Raw genomic sequence first — 18,104 nt, 5'->3', positions numbered from 1 at the left:
GAGAAGCAGGCTTCACGCGGAGCAGGGAGTCCTATGCGGGGCTCGATCCCAGGACCCCAGGATCATGACCTGAGCCAAAGGCAGACGCTTAACACCTGAGCGACCCAGGTGCCCCTTGAGAAAATCTTATTAGCCTTCAAGCAGTATTCTTCATTTGGTCATTTAAATTCTGGAAAAACCATACTATTTCTTCACATTGAACTTAAAAATACATGGGTATGAATAATTTTCTCCTCATTAACCTTGCTGTACGAATTATACAAAGGCAAGATTTCCAGTAATTCTACTCATACAAAACTCATTATTAGAAACTCAAAAATAAGGTCCTTAAATGGCGAGCAACCTAATTCTAAAAGATAGTCACAGAGTAAAACTGTATCAATTCAGAAGTAAAAAAAATTTGAAACAGTAATTCTGTATGTGGCACCCTGATGATGTTAATAATGGCAACCTTATGCAATAAAAATTAAATTATGACTATATACAATGATATAATAAGGTAATGTGCAGGAAAGAGATAACAGAACAGGCCTGACTACTTGAAATGCTTGCGTATAATGTTGGTCCTTGGATGGCATCTGGGAACTTGGATTTGGGAAGCATTTCCACCACCTTAACTGATGAGAATGGCTTACTGGACCTGTTTGTACAAACAATGTGGTTTATGCTGAACACCTGTTTTTCTTCTGAGAGTAGAATTTTGGTATGGGCTAGGCAGAGGGGGTATACATGACCAACCAGACTCTAATTAAAAACGCTGGGCACCGAATCTCTAAATGAGTTTCCTTGGGGCGCCTCAGTGGCTCAGGCAGTTAAGAGTCTGCCTTCGGCTCAGGTCCTGGGATCGAGCCCCACATCGGGCTCCCCACGCCACGGGAAGCCTGCTTCTCTCTCTCCCACTCCCCCTTCTTGTGTTCCCTCTCTCGCTGTGTCTCTGTCAAATAAATAAAATCTTTAAAAAAAAAAAAAAACAAGGGCACCTGGGTGGCTCAGTCGGTTAAGCATCTGCTTTTGGCTCAGGTCATGATCTCAGGGTCCTGGGACTGAGCCCCGCATCAGGCTCCCTGCTCAGTGGGGAGTCTGCTTCTCCTTCTCCCTCTGCCCCTCCCCCTGCTTGTGCTGGCTCTCTCTCTCATTTGCTCTTTCTCAAATAAATAAAGAAAAAAAGAAAAAAAAAGAAAAACCCATGATCCTTGCTATTGAGAAGCTGACAGGTCAAAATTCACTCTACCCTAATTTAGTCAGAGCAACCAACTTTTATGTATAAGCAATTTCATATCTAAACCTATGAATACAAATTAATGAGATTAAACATACTGACTGTCAAAATACATACCTGAATAATCCTCATTTTCTTTTACAGGTAGATGGGACAACCTCAAAATTTCTCTTACTAGGTGATCACACAATCCTTGAGCATCATTTAAGTTATAGCTATAGAGGTAGCAGTATAAAAGAGAAAGATAATAGCGTATCTGAAGAAAACATGTTCTTCTTCCTCCTTAAACAAGAAAGAATTAAGCTTATATTAAAAACATGTTAGCAAGGTAATGTTCCTTTTTTTTTTTAAGTTTATTTAAGTAATCTCTATACTGAACGTGGGGCTCAAACTCACGACTCCAAAATCAAGAGTCACATGCTCTTCCAACCGAGCCAGTCAAGCACCCCAGCAAGGTAATGCTCTCAATCTGGGTGCAAGGTAGACAGGAATGTTCAGTTTATGAAAGCTGTACACTCAGGTTATGTGAATTTTTCTGTATTTGTTTTATACTTCAATAAAAAGGTTTTTTCCTTAAAACAGGTCAGCAATACTTTGTTCTTTCTCATTTTAAGTTCTGAACTATTTTATTATCTTTCATCAGGCCCTAGAACGACTAAGATTTTATCCCAAGAGAGCTGCAAATCCTTAGCATCTCAGCACTAAAGTCCATTAACAACAACTATCTCAAGTATACCTGGTATAAAACAGAAGGAAACATGCTAAAAAAGAAAACCCCAAGAAACCATACATAGATCAGTTAGTCAAAGAGACTTCCCAAAGGAGAAGCACTATCCAATGAGATAGGAGCCCCTGACCACTGCGTCCAAGTATCTAATGGGTGTTTAGAACTGATACCTTATCCATTCTTCCTGAGTAAAAGAATTCCAATTTTATTTGGGGTTAACAATGCACCCAGGGGCACCTGGCTGGCTCAGTCAGTGGAACATGAGACTTAATCTCGGGGTTGTAGGTTCAAGCCCCACGTTGGGTGTAGAGATTACTTAAAAATAAAAAAAATCTTTAAAAAATAAATAATGCACCCAGATCACAATTTCTCACTTAGATGTGGCCACATGAAAAAAAGACTGAGTTCTGGACCAAGAGATAACACTACGTAGAACTTCCAGAAAAGCTGCTCAAAGGCAGGTAACTCAGCTTGGAGGTGCACCATTTCTTGCCCTTCCTGCTCCCTTCCTTTCTCCTGTCTAGAATATGGATGCAATGGTTGGAGTTCCGGTACCCATTTTAGCTCATGTAATGGCCTTAAGATTGGAAGCAATGCACTAAGGACGACTGAGTAGAAAAACTAAAGGACATAGGTCCTTAATTAGACCACGGAAACACCAAACAGCCCCAGACTGTCAACTTCTGGTCTCTTTTTGTAAAAAAGAGAAATAAACTTCTTTCTTGTTGAAACCATTATTACTTTCAGTCTCCATTATCAGAAGCCATTCCTAGTGGATACAGTTGGAAATGAAATTAAATGTAAAGGTCCATAATGGAATTCATTTTTTTTTTTTAAGATTTTATTTATTTGACAGAGAGAGAGAGAAAGAGCACAAGCAGGGAGAGTGGCAGGCAGAGGAAGAGGGAGAAGCAGGCGCCCCGCTGAGCAGGGAGCCCGATATGGGACTCAATCCCAGGACCCTGGGATCATGACCTGAGCCAAAGGCAGTCTCTCAACCAACTGAGCCACCCAGGAGCCCCATAATGGAATTCGTTATGAAAACTTTTCTCCAAGAGAACTTCTCATCTCCTTGAATGCCACACTTCTTCATCCAGTTGAATAATCCCCAAATGTGAGAACTACATTAGACTTCTTTCTCCAGATCTACTCAGTCACAATTCCAACTGATCAAAACTATTGTCTGTCAAGTGTAACCTCTGCTCTCCAGTACTCTTGACATTGCTTTCAGGACCTACTCAACAGACTAATTTTCCTGCTTCCATGTGAAACCCACATATCTACACCACATTCCTACAAATGACCCTCCACACTGTACCAAAAGAATCTTTCCAAATGGCCTATATTCATTTGAAAAGTTCTCTTTCCTACATAAAGTATCTAACTGATCCCAATCTCGTTTGGATAAAATCTTAATCCCTTCGCATTGCATACGGTATGTTCCTTATCATCTATTCCCTACATACCTCTCAACTTAGCTCTCACCACCCTGCCCCTAATACTGAATACATATATCATATAATCTAATCCTATTAAACAACTTCCAGTTTACCAAGTTGCCATGGTTTCTCACGCCTTTTTGTTTTTATAATGTTACCTCCTTCTTTAAACCATTACCACAATTTTAGCTCGCTAATTTATATTCAATTTTAAATGTCAACGCCTCCAGGTTTTCCCCAGACTAATGCTTACACTCCAGCCTCAGATTGCGCAAAGTGCTCTTCTGTGCTTCCCCAGCATCTACCAAACAACATAACGAGAAAAGTACTGGTTTTTTATGTAATCTCTCCTCCACATCGTGGGCAACTTGTGGGTAAAGTTATTTATTTCAGTTATTCCTAGTGCCTAATACAGTACTAGGGACATAGCAGGGCCTTGATAAATACTGATTAAAATAGGGGAATGAGTGAAATATGCAAAGCAGTCAGAAAATAAGCTTAATAATTGGCCAAACCTGACCATGTAGTAGTTATAGTCATGGCTAGCTCCAAGGTCGCTAGCTGAGAACTTGTCATCCTAGCCAAACCCTCAATACCATAAAAGCCATCACCAGTTTCTAGAATCTACATTCCTCTAGTCTCATCAAAAATTCCATGAAGCCCATACTTAATCCAACAATCAGTCTAACTCACAGGAAATTCTTAAAGTCGAATTACTTCATGGCAGAGAGCCTTAGCTCCACATTTCTCTAAGTCTGTAAAAAGGTGGTAAATGGCCAACAAAACAAAACAGTATTTTATTTAGGATATAAATCTAATTTTTTCCCCAAATGGCCAACAAAACAAAACAGTATTTTATTTAGGATATAAATCTAATTTTTTCCCCATCAATAATCAGTCACTCCCATCACTAACCAAAAAAAGGACAGAAGGAGCCTTATCTATAAATAATGGGAAAAATTCTTAGTGCTACAAATTCCAAGAGTAAAAATAATTTTAAATATTTCTGATAGTCAAGGTGCCTACAATGGTGTATTCTATTTGAGCATTAAGAAATTGTGAGCACTCAGAAATCTGGAATTATTTTTAAGCTCTACAGCATGCCAAAATACATTCCTACCAATATTATGGCAAATATTATTTTTTAACACTCTCCTACCTTTCTCTTGAGATTCTTGTAGAGCTTTCCTCCACAGTTGAACAGATTTTTCATATGATCCTAACAGGAAACACTCTTCACCTACAAAGTTTTCAACCAACAATCAATCATGGTTAATGATATTATAAAAATTTACTTCATTTTAAAATTTACTGGATACAGCTCAGCCAGAAACTATTTTGAAAAACAAATAATTGCAACCAATTAAAAAAATCAAAGCCCAGGGGCTCCTGGGTGGCTCAGTTGGTTGGGCGACTGCCTTCGGCTCAGATCATGGTCTCAGGGTCCTGGGATCGAGCCCCGCATGGGGCTCCCTGCTCGGCAGGAAGCCTGCTTCTCCCTTTCCCACTCCCCCTTGCTTGTGTTCCCTCTTTCACTGTCTGTCAAATAAATAAATAAATAAATACATAAATACATAAATAAATAAATATCAAAGCCCAGTTAACTATATTGCTTATTCACAGTTAGAAAATGTTTATAAACTACTGACCATTGATAGATTTAAGTTCTAAGGCTTGGTTCAAGTGAACTCCAGCAGTCTGTAGGTTAGCCTGTATATGACATAACAGAGCCTTGACAGTAGATGCTTCCTGTGTCATTTTTTCAGTTAACTGTCTGTCACCTTCAGGAAGTCTTCGACTTAATTGTGTTTGATACCATACGGTTTTTTTGTACAACACTCTCCAGAGAACGATCAATCTGCACACAAAATTAAGTGATCATCAAAGCCAAATTTCAGACCAGGAATAAAAAGGAGTACAGCCTCCTACTCAGCCTTATTATTTTTGCCTGTATTCTTCACTGATAAAATAATATATATGCAAACTGATCAGAATTAAATATAGCACAAAGTCCACTGATCAAAAAATGCATTAATACATTTTTTAAATCTTCATGGTTATTTTTCTGTAGTGCTCACCTAAACCAAAATCATTCAATACTTCAGCATGTATCATGGCTGCCCAAGGCTAATAAAATATGTGTGTTGAATAAAATTTGGCACAAATCCTAAAATATTTAAAAAATTAATATAAAAATCTATTAATGCTGACTGGTAATGGATACAGGGTTTCTTTTTGGGATTATAAAAACATTCTGGAGGGGCACCTGAGTGGCTCAGTCAGTTGGATATCCAACTTTTGGTTTCTGCTCAGGTCATGGTCTCCGGGTCATAGGATCAAGCCCTGCATCAGGCTCAGCGAGGAGTCTGCTTGGGATTCTTTCCCCTTTCCTCCCCCTCGAATAAATGAATAAAATCTTAAAAAAAAAAAAAGCATTCTGGAAATATGCTAATAATTCTACAACCTTGTGACTATGTTAAAAATCACTGAATTTCATACTTTAAAATGGTGAATTTTACAGTATGGGAATTATATCTCAATTTTTCAAAAAGGAAAACATCTATAATGTTGATGGTATCCTGATATAAAGTAAATATACCTGTGTCCTGGTCGCTGAGCAACATTTACTGCTGGAGGATGAATCTTGAAAGATGAGTCCCAAGACCAGTTTTCCTGAGAATCACTATCTTGAAACATTTGAAAAATGGGTACCACCAATTTGTCTTGATCTGCTATTCTACTTCCATCAATAGATGCTGAAATAACTTCAGGTTGAAGAATGTATATGCCATTTAAATTATCAGCTACCATTTTAAGTAAATGAAAACAAGCCAAAAGCTTCTCTGAAAATAAATGACCCTGTTGTTGCTGAGTCAGCAAAAGCTTTATAGTATTTGAGGTCAGCTTTACCAAATGTCCCACATCTTGTTTGTATCTCATATCCCAATACTGCATTGATAAACACTGATGAAAAAGTTGAAAGATACAAAGTACCCATGCATTTTGTCTTGTGCTCTTGCTTAAAAAAGGATCTAGTTTGGGGAAAGGATATTTTATAAATTGAAGAATGTAGAAAAAATGAGTGATACAAACAACTGTGTAATTTAACATTACATTTTTTTCTGTCACATTTTTTGAAATTCCGATAGCCCATGCTGCAAGGAGATTTTTCTGGACAGAATGCAGTTCTGTAATGGTTTTATCTGTCTCCTTGATATTATCCTTTGCATGTATTGTATCAAACATAGACGCAAATTCCAATCTTCCCTCCTTGACACTACTGAACAGTGGATCATTTTTTTGGTTCCAAAGTGAGAATAAGTTGTCTGGAAAGTGTTTGCCTTCATTAGTTTCTTCTGCTTCAAAATCCTAAAACATGAGTGAAAAGAATTATACTTAATGTTATTTAATACCTTGTAAGTAAAAATCACTGGTGTTCTCAAATTTCTCCCCCTTAACAAGAGAAAAACAAAATATGTTTCTTGAAATAAAGTCAATATGTAACTGTTCAAATAAATAAAAAAAACTGCTACTAAGTACCTGGAAATCTGTTGTTTTTTCATTTAACTTCATTGTTTCTTCTGCCTGTAAGAATCTGGGGACAGCAGAATCAGCTAAACTTTGATTTCCTTGGTGTTTTAACAGGCTACATCTCAGGGAATCCAGTGATCGCAAGTTCAGCCCTTTGCCTTTTGGCTGTAGAAGATAAAAGATTTCCAAGAGTAAAATTTTCTCTGTAATTCTATCATAAGCAGTTAAAAATTCTACAGACAACCGTATATAATCCAAGGATATTACTGTCAGTATGGTTTTAAATCTGAGAAAACTAAGAAGCCAACTTTTACCAATGATACCAAAAAGCACTATACCTTAGACAGTATCATACTTTGGTATGTTTTCTCAAGCCTCTGGGTTGAATCAAGTAGAAGGGATCTCATGAGCACTGATGGAGACAGGTTATCAACAAATCGGAGGGTTGTGACCATGTATCCATCAGAAATAATGAGGTAGGGTAACCGTGAGTGTGCTTTTATAGAAAATCTCTGTCTCATAGGGTCACTATCAGAAGCTGATGAATCTACAGAATTATTTGAATCTTGAAATGTAAACTGCTGAGGTCTAGCAAACAAACACAAAATTAAACAATTAGTAAGAGAAAAATCTTAAAGGAAACAATCATATTATTCCAAAGAAAAAAACAATTAAAAGCTACAGAAATGATAAAAAGGCCAGTTAAACACACTAACATTAAACTGTATTATCTATAAGGAAAACATAAATGATTAAATAATATGTAGGTTTATATGTTTTTTAAATAGTCCCTGAATTGTGGTATTTACTCTATTTTGTTTTTAATTTAGTTTTATACAAACTATTTCAGAGAAGAATTAAGTCAGTTCATTTTTACTATTAAAGAGTTAAATAGTTAACCTTCCTTAACATATATTTAAATATACTTATAAGAATATAATTATGAGCTATGAAAGTACTTGTTATTGAGGAGAAAGAAGGGGTGGCCTGTGTGGCTCAGCTGGTTGAGTGTCCAACTCTTGGTTTCAGCTCAGGTCATGATCTCAGTGTTGTGGGATTGAGCTCTGAGTCGAGCTCCGCACTGGGCATGGAGTCTGCTTAAGATTCTCTTTCCCTCTCCCTCTGCTCCTCCCTCTTAAAAAAAAAAAAAAGGAGGAGGAGAAAGAAAGAAAACTAGGAAAGACATTTGTAAAAGATGGTAGTAAGGAAAATTTTATCAGTTTAAGATTAAATTTGACTAAGCTTCTACATAAATGTACATATTTACTGTTATGGTGGTATACCTGATTATGATTACTTAATATCACTGCTTATTAACTTTGGGGCTTTATAAAGAGAATAATCAAAAATATATTATAATCTCTTTCTGGTTAGGAAACTACACCAAATGGTCAACAACAGGAGAATGGTTAATTATAGAATGTACACACCACAAGGAATCTACAGAACATTAAAAAATTACTTCATGGAAATATGTGTAATATAAACAGTTTAATCAAAAAAGCAAAATAGTGAACAGCATATATCATAGAACTTCTTTTGTTTTAAAAAAGAAACTAATGGGTGCCTGGGTGGCTCAGTTGGTTAAGCGACTGCCTTCGGCTCAGGTCATGATCCTGGAGTCCCGGGATCGAGTCCCACATCGGGCTCCCTGCTCAGCGGGGAGTCTGCCTCTCCCTCTGACCTTCTTCCCTCTCATGCTCTCTCTCTACCATTCTCTCTCTCAATAAATAAATAAAAATCTTTAAAAAAAAAAGAAACTAATATTGTTATTATTATAAATACCATATATATATTTTTTAATTTGTAGGACAACACACTAAAATGTTAATTGTTATTTTGGAGGAATAGGATTACAAGAGTGTTTCACTTTCTATACTATTTATTTTTATAGCACTTGATTTTTTAGTTTTTTTAAATAATAAATATGTATTACTTTTGTAATCAGAAAAAGTAATCCATTTAATTTTTTACATTTTTTTAAGATCTTATTTATTTGACAGAGAGAGAGACAGCGAGAGAGGGAACACAAGCAGGGGGAGTGGGAGAGGGAGAAGCAGACTTCCCACCGAGCAGAGAGGCTGATGTGGGACTCGATCCCAGGACCCTGGGATCATGACCTGAGCAGAAGGCAGACAGCTGAGCCACCCAGGTGCCCCAAAAGTAATCCATTTTAAAAGGTCCTAAATTAATTTTAAAGACTATGAGGAAATTCAAGTCAATTATGAATTAGACCATAAAAAAATACTTTCACTGCAGGAAGTGACAAACTTCTCAATTAGGATTTTCTAATACTAAAAATTAAGCATCCTTTTTTCTAAATATAATCAAGGACACACCCCTCCTCAATTTCCTTTCTGGGAGGCAATGGATTAATTTCAAAGGACTTTTCCAGTATTTCTGTATTGTAAATACCTGTGTATATATGTCAGGTCATATCTAATATCAGCATAAATAACAACAAATATTAACTGAGCACTTACTTTACGTCAGAAGTGTGCTAAGCAATTTGTTACTATTTATTATTTCACTTCATTCCCTCAACCCTAAGAGACAGAGTCATCTTCATTTCACAGTAAAAGAAACAGAGGCTTAAAGTATAACTTACCCAAAGTCACACAACTAATAAGTAGAAGAACCAAGATCTGAATTTTAGTCTGACTCCAAAAGCCAAACTTCTACCCCAACCCACAATTAAAAATTAAAATATGGCAAATTCTAAAGTCTTCTATCCATTTCCCACAACTTTTTCCTTTTTTCCCTTTGGGGAAAAAAAAGATAAATCCATGTGCCAAGTTAAGTTTGAGTTACTAATTTATGTAAGTGCCCTTCTTTTAAAACAATAAAAGACATAGCATACTTCTTTGAACTTGTACATAAAAGAAGATATATGTTTGTGTTACTGAATATTTAAATAACTTATACTTACATAGTCACAATGTCAAATTTTCACCAGGATTAAGCAACAAAAAGAAATAGAAGAAAACTATATATAAGAAACAGATATTGAGATGACAGACTCAAAGAAGGAATAAGACAATTTGAAAGATAAAATTACTTAAAAAAATACATAGTAAAGTAATACCAAAGAAGAAAACCTGTAAACAAATTAAAACAATTCAAATGTCTCACCTATATGTTATTAGTGGGTGAAAAGGAATAAATTCTGCTGGCCCAAATTCTATGGAGCAGCCAAATGTAATTAACGTTACCAATTCACCTTGACAGGTCAATAAAACCAGGGAGCCACGTTTTAACATACAAGCCAGAAAAAGACTATCATGAGTCCAGCTGATATCACCTACCCAGTAGGACCTAGAAAAAGCAAGACAGTATGTTTAGAAAGGACTCTCTACAATGTCTTTCACAATTTAAAATGGCCAAGCAAGGGTGAAACATTTCAAAAATAAGGGAAAAAGAATGAATAGTAGGCAACTGCCACATACATTTTTGTGTATTTTACTTCCCAGAAAAAAGGTAAGAAACTAAGATGTTTGCTCATAAATATGTACTCCATACAACATGGCAATTAGAAATTCACACACATAAGCAAGTAAGATGAAAATACTCCCTAAAAGAGTTAAGCTTTTCAGTCACTCACATTTTAATTAGAACTTTTTTTTTTTAAGATTTTATTTATTTATTTGACAGAGAGAAAGAGAGCACAAGTAGGCAGAGTGGCAGGCAGAGGGAGAGAGGGAGAAGCAGGCTTTCCGATGAGCAGGGAGCCCGATGCGGGGTTTGATCCCTGAGCCGAAGGCAGCCACTTAACCGACTGAGCCACCCAGGCACCCCAAATTAGAACAACTTTATTTTTTTTTTTAAAGATTTATTTATTATTTGAGAGAGCGAGAATGAGAGAGAGAGAGTACATGAGGGGGGGGAGGGTCAGAGGGAGCAGCAGACTCCCTGCTGAGCAGGGAGCCCGATGTGGGACTCGATCCCGGGACTCCAGGATCATGACCTGAGCCGAAGGCAGTCGCTTAACCAACTGAGCCACCCAGGTGCCCCAAATTAGAACAACTTTAATCATATTGGTGTCTACAACTAAAATCCACTGATAGATTTAAAGGTCAATACCCTGCCTCTCATCTCTGCAGTTTGCCAGAGTTCCATGCAGCAGCAGACTTCCTCCTCCCAAAGCCATCCTTACTATTCCTTAACTATCTGGTAATATTAATCTTTCATGGAGACAAAAAGTAGCTCTTCATGTAAATTATGACAGACACTCTAAGTCAAGCAGACCACCGCACTGCGACCAGTAATACTTTTATTTATTTTATTGAAGTATAGTTGAGACATGATGCTGTATTAAATCCAGGTGTAAGGGGCACCTGGGTGGCTCAGTCGTTAAGCATCCGCCTTAATGATCCCAGGGTCCTGGGATCGAGCCCCACATCGGGCTCCCTGCTCGGCGGGAAGCCTGCTTCTCCCTCTCCCACTCCCCCTGCTTGTGTTCCCTCTCTCACTGTGTCTCTCTCTGTCAAATAAATAAATAAAATCTTTAAAAAAAAAAATTTCAGGTGTAAGAATGAGTAATACCTTTAGAAAGGAACCTTTGGAGAGGGAAAGAAAATGAAGAGGCAAGGCTAGACAGACCTGAAAACTTTGGAAATTCAGAGAACAGCACAGAAAAGTGTTCAGAAAAGGAAATTAAGAAGTCCAAGAGGAAATGTGGTAGTGGCTCATGTGCCATCCAAAAATCATTACTTATGTTGCTATTAACCTACATGCAGTGCCAACTTTGTTTAAAAAGCTAACACCACAGCCTCCCTGAGTATATAATGGTTTTCCCAATCCAGGTTATTTTCATTTTGGTCTCTAATTAAGCTCAATAGTTCCCTACCCGGTTGTGACCCCACTCCTCCTGAGACAACACAGGAAAAAATAAAAAAGAAAAGAAAATATGTTCATGTATCTTCCACCCTACCAAGACTCTTTCTTAAAGTAGGATTTTCCTTACATAAAGCAATTTTAGAATCTATCAAGCACAAATGCTGAAAGGAAATTGCATTATCTATCTAAATACCTATTTAGATACCTTTTGAATTATTGGAGCCTTAAACTTATTAAACCATTGGAAAATAAAAACAGTATGTAGAAACACAAGTGTTCTTACCTAGTAAGTGTAGCTGGGACCACAGGATTCTTGTTACTACATCCTCTCAGGCTACCACAGAGAGTAACAAAATTCAGTGTGTTTATAAACAATACCTGAGTTGCCTAAAAAGAAAAAAAAGACAACAAAACCATTGAATTATTTTATTTTAATCATTACTTTTAATTCTAGAGACCTAGAGACTATTATTATATCAATAAACTATCCTGGAAGTCTTTCCCAACTGGCAAAACAATACTGAAAACTAAAACTCCACGCTCTTTTATACTATATTTTAAGGCCATCAGTTACCACTTTGCCCTTTTTTGTTCCTTTATGCTACCCTCTTTTCACTTCTGAAGGCCAAGTTTTGAAATTACAGCAGCTAGTTTAAATAACTTTACCAAACTACAACGTTAAATTGGATCAGAAAACACCAATTTAAAAAACATAAAGTAGTATTAAAAAACAAAGAACTCCAAACTGGACTAAACTCTTATGGGTTACTTCCAAGACAGATTACATTTACTGACCTTTGGGTCTTTCTGATTAAGAGTTACTGCCAGGGTAACACCATCTCTTGAAAAGGCAGAAAGTAGAGCTCCTCTTGACTTTACTGATTCACATTTAGGAACCAGACTGCACAGAATGCAGTTTTGTTGTGCCCAATGAACATGGTATGGCAATGATCTAAGAAAGTAATGAAATAATTGAAAATAGGAAATATGGTAACTTTTAAATTAATAGTTCATCACAAAAAACTTAAGAGTCCAACTAAATTCCTATATGTGCACAAATATTAGGGGGCATTTTAGCAACTGTTCAGAAGTTTCATCCAAGGCACAAAAGAGCAGTTGCCAGTTAAACAAGTTCAATATCAGCATTTTGTTAGTAATGGCATGTTCCATGTCAACCCCAAATACATCTGCTTTGACGAAAGGTTCAGGTGACACAGATTTCTACATTATTATAAACATTTTTACAGAAATTAAATAGGTAGAAAAGAAAGGATTTTTAAAATAGTGGCAATGTTCTGGGGTGCCTGTCTGGCTCAGGTGGTAGACCCTGCGACTCTTGGGTTTTAAGTTCAAGCCACATGTTGGGCTCCATGCTGAGCGTGAAGCTTCCATACAGAAAAATAAAAAATAAAATAAAATAAAGTAGTGGCAATGTCCTATATTTGATATGAGCATGGTTATACAAACATATATTTATCAAAATCCACCTCATTATACACTTAAGATTTTTTTCATTTTACTTTATATAAATTATATTTTAATAAAGTACTGTTAGCATATGAAAATGAAGAAAATAAGCAAAAAAAAATCACACTATTTTACTAAATCCTACTCAGGCATTTTATGCTTTTAGTGCACTCTGTATATTACTGGGTTTTTTAGAATAAATAAAACTGTTTATTTTAATTAATTTATTTAAGTAATCCCTACCCCCAAAGTGGGCTCAAACTCACAACCCCAAGATCAAGACTGGCATGCTCTTCTGAATGAGTCAGCCAGGTACCCCCAAACAAAGCCAGGTACCCCTAAATAAAACTATTTTAACTTTTTAAAAAATGTATTTAGGGCGCCCGGGTGGCTCAGTTGGTTAAGCAACTGCCTTCGGCTCGGGTCATGATCCTGGAGTCCCAGGATCGAGTCCCACATCGGGCTTCCTGCTCAGCAGGGAGTCTGCTTCTCCCTCTGACCCTCCTCCCTCTAGTGCTTTCTATCTCTCATTCTCTCTCTCTCTCAAATAAATAAATAAAATCTTTAAAAAAATAAATAAATAAAAAATAAAAAATGTATTTATTTGAGAGAGAGAACACATAAGCAGGGGGAGGGGCAGAGGGAGAAGCAGACTCCCCATTGAGCAGGGAGCCCAATGTGGGGCTCAATCTTAGGACCCTGGTATCATGACCTGAGCCGAAGGCAGACGCTTCACTGACTGAGCCACCTAGGCACCCCAATAAAACTATTTTTTAATTTAAAAAGTACTTGAGCATTTAAAAGGTACAGTAGTTAAGTTCAAATTATGTCCCTTTTAAAATTCAACTGAATTATTTTTCAAAATAGCTATCTCTATACCACAACCTTTCTCACCTTTTACATGTTCTCATTTCCAAGAAAGGAAACAAAACAAAAACAAGAAAAACCTAGGAAGGTTTTTAATTTAAAAAGTAAACATTTAAAATGAAAACAAAATAAAGTATGGGAAGAACAGCTTTGTAAAATCTTGTAAGTTCAAATTCACATTTCATTTAACTAATCTTATTATGTTCTTACAGGAGTAAAAATATTGCTGTAAAAGGGATAAAAAATAAGAAGGAAATCTTCACTTTACCTTATAGGTGTAAATACATTTTCATGCCACCGAATTGCTAGAAATGTCAACTTCAGACACTCTCCAGAATAAAAAGTAAACGAACACAAGCAGCAATCTCCAAATAACTGTAGATAAATTTAATAAACTTTAGTATATAATTCATCTGAAAATAAATCAAGATATATAGAACATATATTTATCATAAATAAAATAAAATACAGAAATCCTGCTTGTATTTTTATTCTTAACGTTAGGCTAAAGAATAGTTAAAAAAAAAAAAGAATAAGTAATTTATTTATGAGCCAGAGGCATGCCCCAAGAAAACAATGCAATTTACTGTGACTATTACTGGAAAGATTCTTATATATTCTTATGTATTTTTCTCTTATTTAATAGTTACATATTATTTAAATTAGGGCACTACCTAGAGGTAGAGGAAGGTAGAGGAAAATAAAATTTCAAAACGCGATTTCTAACAATAGTGGATTGGGTAATGAAATGTTGGTCCATACATACAAAGAATGCATGCAGCTATTTAAGTTTTTTAGCTAATGAATAGGTTCTTTCTTGGAAATTAAATCTTACTTAGTATCACCAATTCTAGCTTTTTCAATTATTAAACTAGTTATATTTTGAAACTAAGGAAAAGTACAGAATCAGTCCTATAAATAGGGAACAAACTGCTGGTTGCCAGAGGGGAGGGGGGAGGGGGATGGGCAAAATGGGTGAAGCGGAGTGGTGGGTACAGGTTTCTAGTTATGTAACAAGTCATGGGAATAAAAGGTAGAGCATACAGTATATAATCAATGGTACTGTAATAGTTTTGCATAGTGACAGATGGTGACTATACTTGTGATAAGCACAGCATAACATAAAGAGTTGTTGAATCGCCATGTTGTATACCTGTAACTAATGTAACACTGTGCCAACTATACTCAAAAAAATAAATAAAAGTAAATAAAAATTTAAAACTAGGGGAAAGTGAAACTAGGGAAAGAAAAAGGAAGCTCTAACTTAAACCATTTTTTTATTTAAGTATAATTAACAGTATTATATTAGTTTTGAGTGTACAATATAATTTTTCAACAATTCTACACATTTCTCAAGATAACTATGCTCTTAATACCCTTTATCTATTTTACCCATCCCTCACCCACCTCTCCTCTGGTAACCACTAGTTTGTTCTCTGTATTTAAGAATCTGTTTATTTTGGTGGTGGTGGTGGTAGTGGTTCATTTTTGATTTTTAGATTCAACATGTAAGTGAAGTCATGGGTATTTGTCCTCTGACTTATTTCACTTGGCATTATACCCTCTAGGTCCATCTATGTCATCACAAATGGCAAGATCTCATTCTTTTTTATCACTAAGTAATATTCCATTTTATAGATACACCACATCTTCTTTATCCATTCACCTATTGATGGACACTGGGGTGCTTCCATAGTTTGGCTACTGTAAATAATGCTGCAATAAATATAGAGGTGCATATGTCTTTTCGAATTAGTTTTTGTTTTCTTCGGGTAAATATCCAGTTGTGGAATTAGTGGATCACATGGTATTTCTATTTTTAGTTTTTTGAGGAAACTCCATACTGTTTTCCACAGTGGGTGCACCAATTTATATTCCCAAAAGTGCACAAGGGTTCTTTTCTCCACATCCTTGTCAAACACGTGTTATTTCTTGCCTTTTGATACTAGTCATTCTGACAGGTGTTAGGTGATATATCTCAGTGTAGTTTTGGTTTGCACTTCCCTGATTAGTGATGTTGAGCATCTTTTCATGTAACTGAGACCATCTGTATGTCTTCTGTAGAGAACTGTATATTCAAGTCCTCTGCCCATTTTTTAATTGGATTATTTGTGGGTTTTTGGTGTTGAGTTGTGTAAGTTCTTTGTATACTTTCGTTTTTTTTTTTTATTCATTTGAGACACAGAGATACAGAGAGAGAAGAGAGACAGAGAGAGCATGATCAGGGAGAGAGGCAGAGGGAGAAGCAGGCTCCCTGAGCCAGAAGCCCGATGTGGGGCTCGATCCCAGGACTCTGGGATCATGACCTGAGCCGAAGGCAGACGCTTAACCATCTGAGCCACCTAGGTGCCCCAGTTCTTTGTATACTTTGGATATTAACTCCTTAACAGAAATATTTGCAAATATTTTCTCCAGTTCAACAAATTACCTTTTTGTTTTGTTGACGGCTTCCTCCTTCCCTGTGCAAAAGCTTTTTATTTTGTGTACTCCCAATAGTTTTAACTCTGCTTTTGTTTCCTTTGCCAGAGGAGATGTATCTAGGAAAATGTTTCCAAAGCTGTTGTCAAAGAAATTACTGCCTATGCTTTCTTCTAAGAATTTTATCGTTTCAGGTCTCACATTTAGGTCTTTAATCCATTTTGAGTTTATTTTTTTGTGGTGTAAGAAAATGGTCCAGTTTTCTCAACACCATTTGTTGAAGAAACTGTCTTTTCCCCATTATATATTCTTACCTCCTTCCTCACAGACTAATTGACCATGTATACATGGGATTATTTCTGGATTCTCTATTCTGTTCCTTGAGCTGTGTCTATTTTTGTGCCAGTACCATACTGTTTTGATTACCTCCAGCTTTGTTCTTCTTTTCCAAGATCACTTTGACTGTCTTTTGTGGTTCTATACAAATTGTGGGGTTATTTGTTCTAGCTCCTTGAAAAATGTTGGTATTTTGATAGGAATTGCATTAAATCTGTAGACTACTTTGGGCAGTATGGACATTTTAACAATACTCATTCTTCCAATCCATGAGCATGGAATATCTTTCCATTTGTTTGTGTTATCTTCAATTTCTTTAATCAGTGTTTTACACTTTTTGGAGTACAGATCTTTCACCTCCTTGGTTAAGTTTATTCCTAGGTATTTTATTCTTTTTGGTGCAATTATAAATGAAATTGTTCTCCTAATTTCTCTTTCTGCTACATCATTACTAGTGTAGAGAAATGCAAGAGATTTCTATATATTCATCTCGTATCCTATGACTTTACTGAATTCATTTGTCGGTTCTAGTAGTTTCTTTTGGTGGAGTTCAAACCATTTTTAATAAGCATTTTAAAAAATATGACCAAGAAATATAAAAATATTTTTTCCACAATAATTTCATATTTACGGGGCGCCTGGGTGGCTCAGTCGGTTAAGCGTCTGCCTTCGGCTCAGGTCATGATCCCAGGGTCCTGGGATCGAGCCCCACATCGGGCTCCCTGCTCAGCGGGGAGCCTGCTTCTCCCTCTGCCTCTGCCTGCCTGCCTACTTGTGCTCTCTCTCTCTCTGTCAAATAAATAAATAAAATCTTAAAAAAAAAATTGGCCAAGTGTTTAAAAAAAAAAAATTTCATATTTACTGTGACAATTAATGATGACTAAAGATATAGAACAGTGCTTTAACACTCTGCTCAATAGCTTCACAAATAGTTTCTGTTCTTAGCGTCTGCGATCTCAACTTCTATAACACCCTGTCTGATTTGGATTTTACCTCATTTTTTATAAAAACAGCGTGCACTACAGCTTCTTTATCTTCATTAGAAGGCAAATGAACTGCTTCTTCAGGTATGATCTGGGACCATTGGCCTACTAATGAAGGGCTTTTAGAAGAGAAGATATTCTTGAATTCCAAATATTCCCAAAGAAATATGCATCCAGGAGTTATAAGCAGAACTCTTTTCCCATTTCCAGATACATACAAGTACAGTCTCAAAGAGCTTGCTTTAAAAAAAAAAAAAAAAAGTTAATTAAACTTCTGAAGT

At 36.3% G+C, this 18,104-nt stretch overlaps 1 protein-coding gene across 6 annotated transcripts in view; it reads right to left on the bottom strand.

Annotated features, from left to right (window-relative positions):
• Positions 1-18,104, bottom strand: part of CPLANE1 (ciliogenesis and planar polarity effector 1) — a 138,992-nt gene that overhangs the window by 108,131 nt on the left and 12,757 nt on the right. For all 6 annotated transcript variants that reach the window (XM_027605163.2, XM_035727616.1, XM_027605170.2 and 3 more), the window contains exons 5-15: positions 17,834-18,063; positions 14,355-14,461; positions 12,548-12,704; positions 12,036-12,139; positions 10,049-10,231; positions 7,255-7,504; positions 6,926-7,081; positions 5,985-6,754; positions 5,035-5,243; positions 4,545-4,625; positions 1,337-1,501 (exon numbers count right to left, since the gene is read on the bottom strand). In XM_027605163.2, the coding sequence (XP_027460964.2) occupies positions 1,337-1,501; positions 4,545-4,625; positions 5,035-5,243; positions 5,985-6,754; positions 6,926-7,081; positions 7,255-7,504; positions 10,049-10,231; positions 12,036-12,139; positions 12,548-12,704; positions 14,355-14,461; positions 17,834-18,063 (2,412 nt within the window). The remainder of the gene's footprint in view (positions 1-1,336; positions 1,502-4,544; positions 4,626-5,034; positions 5,244-5,984; positions 6,755-6,925; positions 7,082-7,254; positions 7,505-10,048; positions 10,232-12,035; positions 12,140-12,547; positions 12,705-14,354; positions 14,462-17,833; positions 18,064-18,104) is intronic.

Source organism: Zalophus californianus, chromosome 5 (assembly GCF_009762305.2).
Source record: "Zalophus californianus isolate mZalCal1 chromosome 5, mZalCal1.pri.v2, whole genome shotgun sequence".
NCBI classification, from domain to species: Eukaryota; Metazoa; Chordata; class Mammalia; order Carnivora; family Otariidae; genus Zalophus; species Zalophus californianus.
This window is presented reverse-complemented; position numbering and strand designations above follow the sequence as displayed.